We start from the raw sequence: 15,444 nt of genomic DNA, 5'->3' as shown, positions 1-15,444 counted from the left end.
TTATGGAAGGTACTTTCACTTTCAAAACTACTATAGATGATGAGAGTTCATATTTTTAAGGCAGCAGTTTCTAACCAGTTTCACTTCAGCTTACTTTTACTTTTATGGTCATGAAACTTTATCTCTAACGAGGATGCTCCAAATGTAGTATTAAAGTCAATTTTACAAATCATTTCGCAAGCAAGTGCTTCACTTTCACATTTGACCGCCATTGTTGTTATTCGCTATCTTTAGAATTCCCGATTTTCTGGAGCGAAAGTTATTGTTTTAATGTGTGATGTACATTTTGATCTGGATGTTTTTCCCTTCTACGTATCTTAAATTTAAATAACAGTGTTCGGAAATAATATTTTGCCATAAATTCCCGATTTATGTTTCGCCGGATTCATCGATTATATTTGGAGTGAACCTCTCATATCACGTCACAAGACAGTTACTGTGTTGATTTTTATAGGATACCTTTTCTGTAGTCTTTTAATTTTAATCTGATTATTTGGGTGAATCAAGTGCAATGATTAGTCCAGTTTTAGAGCAGATATTCGTTGTTAAAGTTATCCAAAGCCAGCGTAGGCAAATATTTGCATCTATAAACGTCGAAACGTAATGGTAGCATAACGGTCATATCCTTCATTGACAGCAAAACGTACAACTTAAACCTTGTATAAGCCATATACAACTCAGGTACAAAGCATTTTGATACGGAATTAAGATTAAGATTAAGATTAAAGCCCTAGTCCAACGAATCTTTAAATGAATTCAATGATTAAAAGAACGATATACCGACACATCAACTTGCCTCCATATATTAAAGCTACATCTATTGTCCCATACTTCCGTTTTCGTCAATATTACTCTCCTTATAGATTTGGGGTATATTTGGACAATGCTATATAGCCAGCATCCGTATTTATCTGTTTTTGTTATTTTATTAACTTACTTGTATGGACAATTAAAGTACACAATAAATCATTTATACTGATATATGGACTTCAAGCCAATAAATATTATACACACGCCTACTGAACTTTTGTATACAAATGCTGTGGCACAGAGTTTATGAGACAGTAACATACATGTTCAACTAAATAACACTATTTAAGAGCCAACCACTCGCCCACCTGTAACAACCTGGTTTGACATGTCATTAAGCCAAATGGCCTTTGGGTACGGACTACTAATGGAATGAAATATATATTTTTAAATACTGAACTCAATGTGATGGAAATACACGCAAATCAAAATATTTTTGCTTTATACTTTGCTCAGGTCGATAGTTGCACAACATGACAGAATCGCCAGAAACTGAATTAATATTTGGGATACCCAGGGATGAGAACGCGAATGAAACTCTAGATGACCCAAGGATTCATTTTCCAGTCCGAGGCGGCGGAGTCGACTATAGGAGGAGTGGAATGACTGGAGATCCTTATGAATACAACACTTACCGAACTTATGTAAACAATGTTAAACCTGAACTTATGGTGGGAAGGATGATAGGAGGAGTGCTTTAATCCATTTGAAGTTTGCGCCAAACTTGGAAACTGGAGGGACAAGCCCGCACAATGCATAAAGTTTGTATAGTAGAAAGACGGAATTACCGCACTTTAGTACAAAGGTTAGGAGCAAGGTTTGTGAGTTCTACAGAGGTTGTAGGTGGTTTTTGTGCCTCGAAACAAGGAAAAGACAAACGGAAAATCGATTGCAGCTTTGGCGAACGATCTAAGGCAATTGACGCCGAGGGCGTGTAAAGATTTTGACCTGAGGGCACAAGAGATTTTAGCATTGATACAACTTTTCAAATCAGTTTCACCAGACATCAAATATCAATGTAGGGACTGCAATACTTTATCTGAAGCTGTTGGGATTATTGAGAGATAAAAGGCGATTATGGGGGGATTCAAGTGACAACAAACCACAAATAAGGATGGTGAACACCACACCACGAAGAGGAGACAATACAAGGACTGAGTAGGAAGATGGAAACACTAGAAACTGAAAGGAGAAGTGAGACTAGCCACAGAGTAGTGAAACCAAGGGATCAGAGGTCCCAAACTGGAAAATCAAGAGGACGTTGTTACATATGCGGGAGTCTAAACCACTACTTCAAGGACTATTCTATTCCTATCAGATGTAAGAAGGAAATAATAATAAAAAAAAAACAACCATCAAATACTGACTTCAGATGAAACATTATGAGAGGAAATTATACAAACAAATCAACCCAAAGCAGGAACCAGGAAAACTTTTACAGCCCTTTGACTCGCTAGACCGCGAGTCAAAGGAAAATTTGAAGTATCAGGGAAAAATACGTTAAGCAGGTAGGGAATACTGGGAGTAAATTAGATAACGGATTTTATTCAGCAATTACATTTATTCGCTCTGATAGACAATGGATCAACTTATTCAATTTGAAGTAAACAGAACTTTGATAAGCTAAGGGAAATTTCTAAATCAAAGCTTCAGGAAACAAAATGCCAATTATTAGCTGCAAATTGAAATAAGATAGAGTGGAGTGGTATGTAAGCTTATAGGAGATAATAACGCTGGGAAATTCAGAGTTTAATATAAATCTCATAGTAGGGGATATAGAGCAAGACTATAGGACGATTTTCTGCAGGACAATATAGCCTGACTAGACTTTCGAAGACAAGTTCTTAAAGCTAGGGATGGATCTACAAAAGACAAAAGAGTCGTGAACCCTTATCAACAAGATATCAAACTGTAAAAAGCATGAAGTTTGTTGAGTTATTTGTCCATGGCGTCCAGAAAGGAGAGAATCTTTCAAGAAGATAGATGAACTAAAGAGACATTGTAATAGGAAACATCTTAATCTCGTAATCTAATTCTAAGAGTTGGACTTCTTATTGTTGAATTTAATAACTTTAACTATTTTACAAATTCGGGAGAATTACTTTGATATAAGGTGGGGAGGGTGGTATATTTTTCATTATGTATAGATGTTAACATGCAACTTCTCCGGTATTTTGGGTATACACTATTCCTGATTTTACCAATACGGGGAAAAAGCGCTTAAGTTCTTGCAAATTTAGTGTTATGCATTAATGTATAACTCTAGCTTTCATTTTACGTGCAAGTCCCAATTCAATATATAAGGGGACCATGATGCTTATTTTTCATGATTTATGTTTGTTATGGAAGCTATTTTCACTTTCAAAACTACTGTAGATTATGAGAGTTCATAATTTTAAAGTCAACAGTTTCTAGCCTGTTTTACTTCAGCTTTCGTTTTCTTTGATGGTCATGAAACTTTACCGTTAACGATAAAGTGTAGTATTAAGGCCATCATTTAAAAAAACCATTTCGCAAGCAAGTGCTCCACTTTCATATTTTGCCGCCATTGTTGTTATTCGCTATCTTTAAAATTTCTAATTTTCTGGAACGAACCAAGTTATTGTTTTAAAGTGTGACATTTATTTTGATCTGTATATTTTTGTCCTTTTACATATTTTGAATTTAAATGACAGTGTTGGATAATGATATTTTGTTAGCATTCCCGATTAATGTTCCGGCGGATTCGTTGATTATATTTGGGGTGAACCTTTCATCTGACGTCACCTTACAGTAACAGTTGATTTGTATGGGAAAGAGGGATACCTTTTCTATAGTCTTATTCAGAATTTTAATCTGATTATTTTGATGTACCAAGTGTCAGTATTAATTGAGTTTTAGGACAGATATTTGTTGTTAAAATTATTCAGTGCCAGCGTAGGCAAATATCTGCACCTATTAAAGCAACACCGAAATGTAATGGCAGCATAACGTTCATATCCTTCATGGACGTAAAACATACAATGTAATCTTAGTAAAAGCTGTATACAGCTCAGGTACAATGCATCGTCATACGGAATTTCGGAATTTCTAAATGGAAAGAAGCTTTTTATTCTAAATTTGATGAGATTTGGAGAATTTAAAGCTGGTTTTACAATAATTTGCATTATTTCTAGCTTTAAGCATACAAAGTAAAGAGAAATAAAATGGAATACTAGCAAGTCCTAGTAAAATGAATCTTTAAATAATTTTAAGTATATAAGAACGATATACCGCCACATCGACTTGCCTCAAAATATCAAAGCTTCTTTACCATATTTCTGTTTTCGTCAATTTAACTATCCTTATAGATTTGGAGTATATTTGGACAATGCTCTATGGCCAGTATCCGCATTTATCTGTATTTGTTGTTTTATTAACTCACTTGTATGGACAATTAATTTACACAATAAATCACTTATACCTAAATATGGACCTCAAGCCAGTACATATTATATACACGCCTACTGGACTTTTGTATACAAATGCTGCGGCACACACGATATTTTTTTGAATGAGACAACAACATTCATGTAAAACTAAATAACACTATTTAACAATCAACCACTCGCCCGCTGGTAACAGTATATATCATATGAATGTTCAACAGTATAAAGTGTGTTTGAAAATGATTGGAAAGTTCCCTTACAATGCAACCAAATTTCTTTCAAACTAAGGAGTTACTTTTTTCAATGAATTGCAATGCTTTCTATATAATTCATTCCCCTTTAATTGTTGCAATTAAATAAATAAAAAAAAACAATTTTCAACTATGAGAAAAAATACATTTGTGATATGAAAAGCTTGAAAATATTTTGAAAACAAAATTTGTCATGTACCACCCACTGCTTGGCTTTTGCATGGACACACTCTTAATTACGCTAAAAAAAATTACCATAGACAATTTAGCGATGCAAGAGATCGTCTGACAATCTTTTTGTGTGACTTTGATAAGAAAGAAGGGAACCCCAATCTAGACGTAACGGTATTATTATGGTCAGCTCTCAACTGAAAAATATCTTCCTGATGAGAATTCTTGTATCAAGAAAACTTTAGGGTGAAGAAAAAAAACGAGCTGTTTCCTAAGAAAGACCGGTAGTGCCATGAATTTTTTTTTATATTTCTCAGTTCCAAGTGACCACTTCTCTATTCGTAGTCTTCATCGTTAATTGGTGCAAAAAAGTATATGAATGTCTTAAATTTCAAAATTTCAAAATCATGTACAATATCATCTTGTTAAGAACTGCATGGATTCTGACAAAAACAAGACATATAGATTCAGTTCATTTTAAATAAGATAAGCTGATTCTATTATACCACCCACACATTGAGTGGGGTATAATAAAGATTGTTTTAACAAATTCAAAACTACATTATCAATTGGTCAATACTTCACAGACTCAAAATGGCACCACAAATTGTTAATGTTTTTTTAACATCCAATGTTTATTATCAGAGGTAGACGTAGAAAATAATAGCAGCGATAACTCCTATACTGCTACCACACTCCATATCGAGGAAATTGTGGAAATTTGCGCCATGAAAACTGATTTGTTCAACGTGCCATAGTTTTCCTTTCCTCTTTCGTCTACCCCGGACTTGACTTTTTATGAGCAACTCGGCGGGTGTTTCTAAAAAAGCAGAGGTCGCTTACCCTACCGGTGCACTTGTTCCATGCTCACAGTTTTTAGTGGAGTCCGAGTTGCTCATTTGCTTTTGTTACTTTGTATGCATGATTTTAGGTACTTTATGGTCTTTGTTATGTATGTCTGTTTTCCATGTCTGGTCCTTGTCCCTGGATTACATTCTTTTGATCACCGCTATAATCCCTTGATTACTCTTTTTAACTTGTTGAGAGTTCTCATACTCACCATTCCGTTAATCAGCTATTTCAAGTTTTGTTTGAAAATAACGGTATTTTAATATATTTGATTAGAAATTAAATTAAAAATTATATCGTAACTTTATTACTGCGCGCCATATTTATTTCTATAAATTTTCAATAAAGCCAATGATAGATTAATCCTTTTAAAATATGATATTTTAGACATTTCTAATCGATACCTACCTTTTTAACAACTGATAGATATTTTCTACTTGTTAACATACAAAGAAAAAACATTTAAATCAGATGTTTATTTGATAAATCAACTACTGTTTTACTACGTTTTTACATGTAAGAAGATGAAAAAGGAATAACAGATTCTCTACATTTCCTTTATTGTACAAAAGCAGAAAGGTAAAGTATTTTTATCATGATAATAATTTTAAATTAATTTCATAACGTATCATAATTGTCGAAAACGTTGAATGCATGCATATCAATTACTCTCTTTGGGGTGCCAAATAAAATATAACATATGTCTGTTTTTATTACCTGTATACATTGACTAACTATATATTAAAACAGATTACAATCTATATAACAATCTAGTTAAAGGGTTTAGACGTTTTAACCCTGTAAGTGGTGTGCTTCTGTAGGTGCTTCTTGCTTGATGACAGACAGTTGAATCATTACCCTGACTACAAAGTCAATAATTAAAGTAAACTTTTGATGTATTACTTTCATTTTCCTGAAATACAAAACCCACTTAATGTTGATGTAACTAGGTGATCATATACAAACATTTAAAAAACGTTGCATTAAGTCTATTCATAGCTATTATAAAACGTATTGGTCTATAATACTTGGTTGTCCAGGAAGGAAGTAAAATAATTTGTTTTTCCTTTGTTAATAATCTGTGAGAAATCAAGGTAAATTCATAAGTAAATGTTACTTTAAATAAGCAAGAAACGCTAGTTCATGTTTTTGAGGAAGAGTAATCAAAGGAACAAAGGTTATAGCGGTAATCAAAAGAATGTAATCCAGGGACAAAGACCAGACATAGAAAACAGACATACACAACAAAGAACATAAAGTAACCAAAATCATACATACAAAGCAACAAAAGCAAATGAGCAACTCGGACTCCACAAAAAACTGGGAGCATGGACCAGGTGCACCGGTAGGGTAAGCGTCCTCTGCTTTTATAGAAACACCCGCCGAGTTGCTCATAAAAAGTCAAGTCCGGGGTAGACAAACGAGGAAAGGAAAACCATGACCCGTTGAATAAATCAGTTTTCATTGTGCTGATGGATACACCATAACGATCCACGAGTTCATGATGACGACCATAAAACTTCTGTAGTGAGGAAAGATAAGATTGTTTATTTCAGCTGTCGTATCAAAAATATCTATGATTTTTTTGAAAATATTTAAAAAGTAAATTTTCTTGAAAGTGACAATGTATCGGGAAAAGATATTTTGAAACTTTAACAGAAATGTCACCATTATTGCGTTAGAACATCGGCTTTCAGTTTTGTATACTATATTTGTATGTTTTTAACGAAAAAATAATATATCATAAAAACAATTATAGTTCAGAATAGCTTTTTTATAAGCGACGCTTAAAAATGATATTTCAATAAGCTGATTGTTATGTCAAATAATGAATTAATATGTGATTTAAAAAACAACTGAGGTTCTATGTATGAGCTACAGTTTATATGCATTGAAAGTTGTCGAATGTGATACAAGGTTTTTATTTGATTTAATCGCAGAGAGTGATATTCAACTTCCATCATCCAATCTATCATAACTCCTACTTCAAAGCAGAAACATTTACATGTGCAAGGTATATAGAGCGTAATATTTTAAAGTAGTGTTGCATTTAGGGAAAAATACTTCAGCCTACAAATGCACACCTTTGGTGAAAAGTTTCTAGATTACTTTGAAAATATCGATGTTGGAAGGTTGGATATTTTTGTGTTTTTAAATGTAACAATTTCAAGTATTGACAATATAAAATGGATACGTATTACGTTAGACTTGAAATAATATAATCATATCTTTGTACCTCACCTCACTTACAAAGGGGTACATAGGGATGACCCATATCTTATCCGTTACTCCTCATATAAACTGAATTGAAGTGAATGAAACTTCCACTGAATCATTATAACATGTATCAATTGTGCACCTCATATTTTAGACTTTAATAGGAGTCAATTTGGAGGTGAAACAAAAAAAAAAAGAAATGAATTTCGTCATTTGTGGATATTGTGACATTGGGTACCAATCTTTTATCCGTTACTCCTCCCATAAGACTGAATGAATTAAATGAAACTTTTACAGAACATTTATTACGTGGTCTCATTGTGCATCTCTTATATAAGATTTTGATCGCAATAAATTTAAATGTTGCACACAGCTAAAAACGGACTTTGCCACATGTCAATATCGAGACATGGGGGAAGCATCTCTTATCAGTTACTCCTCCTACACCACTAGATGGTATTAAATGAAACTTTCACTATTTTTTTAAATGTTCAAATTGTTAAAATATAAGCTAAACGAAGACATTAATAATGCTAATAAAACACTACCATAGATTACTCCAGCGATGCTAGAGATCGTATGACAAGCTTATTATCAAACTAGGTTATGACCTAACCTTCAACGTCTTAGGAGTACGCCATTTACATAACGGTATTATTATGGTGAGCTCTCAACTGAAAAAATATTTTCAAACTTGAACAGAAATATCACCTTTCCTTGATATTACCGGTTTTCAATTTTATATAATATATATGTATGTTTTTAACGAAACAAAATCATATAAATCATATATCGTGAAAACAATAATAGTCCAGGATAATATGATTTTAGGCTATGCTTATGATGGACGGAGCTCATTCTTTGTTAATATTATTCAATAAAGCTAATTGTTATGTCTAATAATGAATTAATATGCGATTTTAAAATGAACAGAGGTGGAACCGGTTTTGTGTATCAAATGCATTTCATATGCATTGGAAATGTGTCGAATATAATACAAGGTTTTTATTTAATTTAATTGCAGAGAGTTATATTCAAGTGCCACATTCTAATTTTTCATTACTTCAACTACAAAGACACAAGTGCATGTGCAATGTACATAGAGATTTATATTTGACGTGTTGAAGCACAAGTTTGGTGAATATTTCTGGAATACTTTGAAAATATTGATGTTGGAAGAAGAAAAATATTGTCATTATTGTCTTTTACATGTAACCATTCCAAGTATTGACAATATTTAAAATAATTGATCATTATAAAGTTAAACTTGAAGAACTACTTTAATAGATGGATGGTATATATTTATAGGCCTGGCTGTCCTTCCGTCCGTCCTTCCATCCTTTCTTTACATAGGGGTGACCCATCTCTTATCCGTTACTCCACATATACAACTGAATGGAAGTGAATGAAACTTCCACAGAATCTTTATAACATGTTTTCTTTGTGCACTTCATATTTCAGATTTTGATTTCAATCAATTTAGGGGTTTCACAAAGCAAAAATGGACTTTGTCATTTGTGAATATGGGGTCATGGAATGCATTTCTCTTATCCGTTACTCCTACTATACGACTAAATTGAATGGATTGGAACCATCATTGAATGGTTATTCCATGTTTCCATTGTGTACCTTTTACCTTTTACCATTGGGACAGCCCCGTGCAGGTCCGGTGTTAAAAGAATAGGCCTGCAGCAGCGCTAAGCTTGTCGTAAAAGGCGACTAAATAGTGCTCAGAACCATAGCTGGGGGCTAGGGCGCTCTGCCCACAGAGCAACTGGGTTGTGTGTCCCAGGTGGTGGTATAGGGTACCCATGGCGTTTTATATATTGGGGTTGTCAGGCTATAATACGGAAAACCTGACCGCAAACCAAAACCGTGTTGGGAAAGATGCCACGTTCCTCGCACGTAAAAGAACCCTACTGTGGTATTCTCCCGGAGTAGGAACCATCAGGCTCCGCCACAGGAGGCTAAATGGACCGACCCTACCCACCTCACCCTATTTCCAGTGGAAATCAAAATTTGTCGACCCAATTGTCCTTGTGTCCCATCCCTTTTTCATTTCATCATCATTTCATGTTCATTTTATCATCAATTTCATGTTCATCGTCTGAATATAGCTGAAATATTGCTGCTCGGACGTTAAACCCCAACAAACAAACACACATATCTTTTTATAGCTTCGATGAAGAATGGGAAAAAAACAGAACTTGACTTGTAGAACGGTTGACACCGTAGTTTATTCATGTATTGAGACATATATGTGGAACAGTTGAAATAGGGTGTGTCTGGAGTTACGCAACTCTCATTATTTTCCATATATTTCTAAATGATAACAATATCGATGACCTTTTGCAACAAATCATGGATACAGATTAATATTGCATTTTATTTTTCCTCAAATACGTTGCCAATTCTGCCCAGTGAGGCTTTTGCCCTGACTCGTTACATATTTTTGGCGGCGTCCTATAAACAATTGATTTTCTTGTATCTTTACAGTAAATGACATATGTGTCGTACTGTGTTTATTTATAAGAAATCATTTGCAGATTATTAAAAGCTCAAATTGATCATGTGATATCCACTTGTTTGGTTTAGAGTCGGAAACATCATTGTTAATCATCACTTTACACTTTCACTTACACCCGCGTATGGAGTTTTCATATCACAACTCATACGTTATGCCAGAGCTTGCCGAAACTACGCGGGCTTTTTGTATCGCACTAGAATTCCAACAAATCGGCTTCTGGAATAGGGTTTATATTGCTACAAGATTGAAGTCATCACTACAGAAGTTTTATGGTCGTCATCATGAATTCAAGGATCGTTACGGTGTTTCCATCTGCGCTATGAAATCTGATTTGTTTTCCTTTCCTCTTTCGACTACCCCGGACTTGACTTTTTATGAGCAACTCGGCGGGTATTTCTAGAAAAGTAGAGGACTCTTATCCTTCCGGTGCACCTGGTCCATTCTCCCAGTTTTTAGTGGAGTCCGAGTTTCTCATTTGCTTTTGTTGCTTTGTATGTACAATTTTAGTTACTTTATGTTCTTTGTTGTGTATGTCTGTTTTCCGTGTCTGGTCTTTGTCCATGGTTTACATTCTTTTGATTACCGCTATAACATTGATTCCCTTGATTACTCATTTAGTTGTTATAGACGATTTCTCAGTTTCTGGGTGCTTTCGGTGAGGTACGCGCTTTTGATATATAAAGCAGTAATTCATTGCAAATTTGGTTCAGTTTGTTGGTAAAGATCGACATAATAAGATCAAAATTATTAAAACCGAATAAGCGAAGAGTGAAAGACTAAGAAACCCGAAAAGTAAGTTAGGCAAACTAAATCCTAGACGTTCCTGCTTAATTTTGAAGCTTGTAGTTTACAAGCAAACAGTTTCAAGAAGTTGCAAACAACCGGGTTGTTCCATATTGTAATGTCTATAGTTAGGTAATGGTCGCAGTCCTTTGAACAGGTAGTTTGTAATTACCTGTAAGCTTTGTTGAAACGAAGTGTCGTAGACTAGGTGTCTGGGAAACTAGGTGTTCGGGAACTAGGTATCCCGGGATGCTCCAGGAATTTGGGTTAAGGTTGTTAGTTGATTTGTATATTTGTTTGTTTTATATGCTTCAGATTTCAATGATAGTTCGATTAATTTAGAACAATCAAGTTTTAATATATGACATAAATATTGAAACACCTCGAACTCTGAGAAAACAGATAAGAACGGCATTTTAACTTATTTAAGTAATCAAACACACCGAAAACGTTAAAATACCACAGTATTTTAAAAGCCATTACTTGTCACTCGATTTTTTTTTCGTTTTGGTTTATTTTATTAATATTTTTATGTTTTCCATCAGTTTAGACCGTGTTTTAAGAGCCTGAATTTTGTCCGTATGATTTTTTTTTACATATTTGACTTTTTAATTGTGACCATTGAGTTCTTAATTTCATGTTCTAGTCGTAACTTTAATATCTTCAAGGATCATATTTCTTTGCATTAAAGACGATAGCAATTCAGCTTCGATAGTGTGATCTGTTGTAAGAATCACCCTTGTTAAATTGAAACAAAAAATAGAAGTTGTGACATAGCTTATATCATATGGATCATAGAAAACAGAAAAAAAATAGTCACATGAAACTGAATCGCAAATAAAATACAAAAAAAACTACGTGATAAAAAGATGAAAAATATGTTAAAGTTTTCGGCCTTACTGCCTTTGTCAAATTCAAACAGATAATATTAAAAATGTGTTTAAGTAATTATATGTATTGAATATTTTACATTCATACAAGACTGGTGATAGTTCCGAGAAAAAAATGAAGACAGAGTAACAATTTTTATTTTTCACTTGATCAAGTTTCCAGACGGACAGCCACTTGCATGTCATATATATTGTGGTTAACCCAAAGGATTTCAACGATTGGACAATCTTTTCCGTTGTTGACGCTTTATGTTCTCTATACAGGAATCACATAATCTCCCAGATAAACCGTTTTCAGCAATCAAACCACAGCGTAAATGACAAATTATGACTTGTAGGTGAAATAATCTAGTTGGCTGGCCCGACGAATTATCGGTTTCCCAAGTAAATTAACCTCAACAACAACATAACCTCAAAGATTTTCATCCTTTAAAAAAAAACAGCATGGTAAAATATTTGTTCGAGAGATAACCTTATTATCAATCAATCGATTCTCAGTGATACTGTTTATTCGTCCTTTTCATTTTATCGGAAATATTTATATTTTTATTTCCTTCCAAAATCATATGTTTAATCAGTTTTTAGTAACCACATAAGAAAAAAAATACAAACCAATAGATTGGTTTTTGATCAAAACTTTTTTTCTTATTTTGTAAGTATTATTTTGGTAATGTTCTTTGTTGTGTGTATCTGTTTTACATGTTTGGTCTTTTCCTTGGATTACAGTATTTTTGGTACTTAAATATAGGTATAGTACAGGTTAGTCTATGGTTTAAATAGTCCATGAGGAAGTAAATAGGTTCAGCAATTAAACTTGTCGTACAGGTTTGTTTTAAGCTTTAGTACATTAACTTATATAAGTTAAAAAGTCATATTTTTGCTATGAGCTTTTAATGTAACTTCGATTCGGAATTTAGTCTTAGGGACTGGTCATTTACTTTAATTAGGGGGATTTACATTTTCCTCAGTTTTTTTTCAATAGCAATCCATTTCGATAGTGAAAATAATCAGAACCCCCTACCTTTCCAGGACTTTATAAAATTCCAAACCGCTCTTGATCTTTTATTTAGTTAAAAAGATAAATGACTCCCTTTAAAAATGCAAAAATAAAATTTGATGACCCTTTGACACATTCAAGACCCCTCTTGTGGTGCCTAATAAGTTAAAGACCCCATTATTTTCTCCCACCTCCCCCTTACCGTTTTAAATGACTAGTCCATTTTATTTTGGAAAAATACACAGATAATATGTTCCAAGTATTGTACATGCTTTTTGTGCTAAATTGTTTTTTTTTCAGATTTTTCCGATTATTTGATGAACGTTGGACCACTGTTAGTTAAGCAGTACACAAATATACACATTCAATGCACACTGCAACTTTGTTTCCCAGCTCATTCAGGATCGATGGGGCAATGTAAAGGGGTGGATCATATCCCCACATCACATTTAACGTCAGCAAACACAAATAATGGTAAGGTTATTATATCGAGGTCTGAACTGAATGTACAAGGTGAACCGGTTTCCTTAACTAGACATAGTTCAGAGCGCATGCGTTTTATCTTTGTTAAAAGTGTAGAGTATACCAAAAACTTCCTGTATGGATATTTAAAATGTGTTTGGGTTAATGGTCTGCTATTCTCTGCGATGTAATTTCGTTAAGGATGTGGTTTTAACTGATGCAAGTACCTGTTTTTTAAGAAGCCCGGTTTCTTTCACCTTGCTGCAAAAATATAAAACTGTCAAGTATAAACGTCAAACATTATATATTTCCGGTATGTCTAAGCCTAAGCAATTCGGATGTTATATCACTCGTTTGCATACTAGTATAACCGAATACAAAGAGCACAACACCAAATAGAAAAAAAATATTAAAGCAAACCTGTTAAATTATTTTGTTTGACCTTAAAGATCCATTCAGATAAAATGAGTAATCTAATGAACTTTTAATACAATTCTACAATATTGTTATGACTTCTTAAGGAGGTAGACCTAGGGTAAGGGACATAACCCATAAAATCAGGGAAATGTTTGTATCGTATTCAATTTCACCAAAGCCTTTAAGTTTTCATTTGAAACAGAATGAAATCAATCCAAGTTACTTTGATGCTTACATGAGGTTGATGTAAAATGCTTAATGCAAACGTTCTAATGATTTGTAAGAGTTATGTTCCTTACCTTAGGTATACCTCCTTAAACATTATACTACAATTGCAATATTATTGCGACTTGAATATTCAGTTTGGTTTTACCTTTCTACAGTAAAACTGTTGTAAGAATGGACGATTCAAGCAGTGAGTGTGTAGGAAATTCCCATCTCAGGAATTCTGTTAAAATCATTAAAGGAAAGATATCTAAGTTGGAAAGCAGTAAGCTGGCTTATATCTAATAAATAAAAATACTGTAAAGATAGGGTGATGTATCGAGTTTTCTTAGTTGTAATATGATATTTAAGTAAACATGTTCACTTTCGACCCTCGGGTAAAATTACAAGACGTATGACGGATATGAATTTACGAGCAAAACTTCATATATCTATTGCAAATTAAAAATTAAAAATTGCACTAATGAATTAGATTAGAACTTTTCAAGAAATTTCGACTTAAGTAAGACAATACAAAAACCATTGGAAAAATAAACCCCATTAAAAATTAAAATTTGTACAAAATGTTCGACTGTACTATGTACTACTTTGGTAGTACATTTTATCAAATGCCTCTTCTCAAATATGTTTGTTTAGTATACCCTACTTCACCATTCTCCTTTCAACTGTTACACAACATGCTTTCCACGCATTAAATGTAGTGTTGTTTCTATTATTATCGAAATTATCAGATTTGTTTTTATTCATATTCAATGAAACATGTGACCCAATAAAAAAGAGTACTTCTTAGAAAAAAAATCAAACTTCGTTTATTTCGTTTATGTGTCACGCTAAAAAAAGGCTAATTGTTGAAGGAGTAATCAAGGGAACCAAGGTTATAGCGGCAATCAAAATAATGTAATCCAGGGACAAAGACCAGACATGGAAAACACACATATACAACAAAGAACATAGAGTAACTAAAATCATACATACAAAGTTACAAAAGCAAATGAGAAACTCGGACTCCACTAAAAACTGGGAGCATGGACCAGGTGCACCGGTAGGGTAAGCGTCCTCTGCTTTTCTAGAAACACCCGCTCATAAAAAGTCAAGTCCGGGGTAGACAAACGAGGAAAGGAAAACTATGACACGTTCAATAAATCAATTTTCATGGACAGATTGATACATCATAACGGTCCACGAGTTCATGATGACGACCATAAAACTTCTGTAGTGATCTTCAATCTTGTGGCAACATAACCCTGTTCCAGAAGCCTATTTGTTAGAGTTCTAGCGCGATACAAAAAGACTGCGTAGTTTCGGCAAGCTCTGGCATAACGTATGAGTATGAAATGAACAGTCCATACGCAGGTGCTGAAAGGATGTTTTTCACGGATGAAAGGAAAGTTGACAATTCTGAATGAAATCATGTTCGACGCTTGGTCAATAGTTTATG

General features: G+C 33.7%; 1 protein-coding gene across 6 annotated transcripts in view; it reads left to right on the top strand.

Moving 5' to 3' along the window:
- The first annotated feature begins 5,915 nt into the window (after window positions 1-5,915).
- The window catches only part of LOC148604400 (uncharacterized), a 34,223-nt gene continuing 24,694 nt past the window's right edge, over window positions 5,916-15,444 (top strand). For 2 of the 6 annotated variants that reach the window (XM_088548595.1, XM_088548600.1), the window contains exons 1-2: window positions 5,916-6,067; window positions 13,203-13,376. In XM_088548595.1, coding sequence (XP_088404721.1) covers window positions 13,220-13,376 — 157 coding nt within the window. In that variant the 5' untranslated portion in view covers window positions 5,916-6,067; window positions 13,203-13,219. Of the gene's footprint in view, window positions 6,068-6,492; window positions 6,583-12,628; window positions 12,731-13,202; window positions 13,377-14,164; window positions 14,272-15,444 lie in introns of those variants that run through there. The other 4 variants (XM_088548598.1, XM_088548596.1, XM_088548597.1 and 1 more) reach the window with 4 other exon arrangements.

Source organism: Perna viridis, chromosome 10, assembly GCF_037379345.1.
Source record: "Perna viridis isolate PV_CMFRI_1.1 ecotype Kerala chromosome 10, ASM3737934v1, whole genome shotgun sequence".
NCBI lineage: Eukaryota > Metazoa > Mollusca > Bivalvia > Mytilida > Mytilidae > Perna > Perna viridis.
Note: the sequence above shows the minus strand (reverse complement) of the source record. Positions and strands in the feature narration are given on the sequence as shown.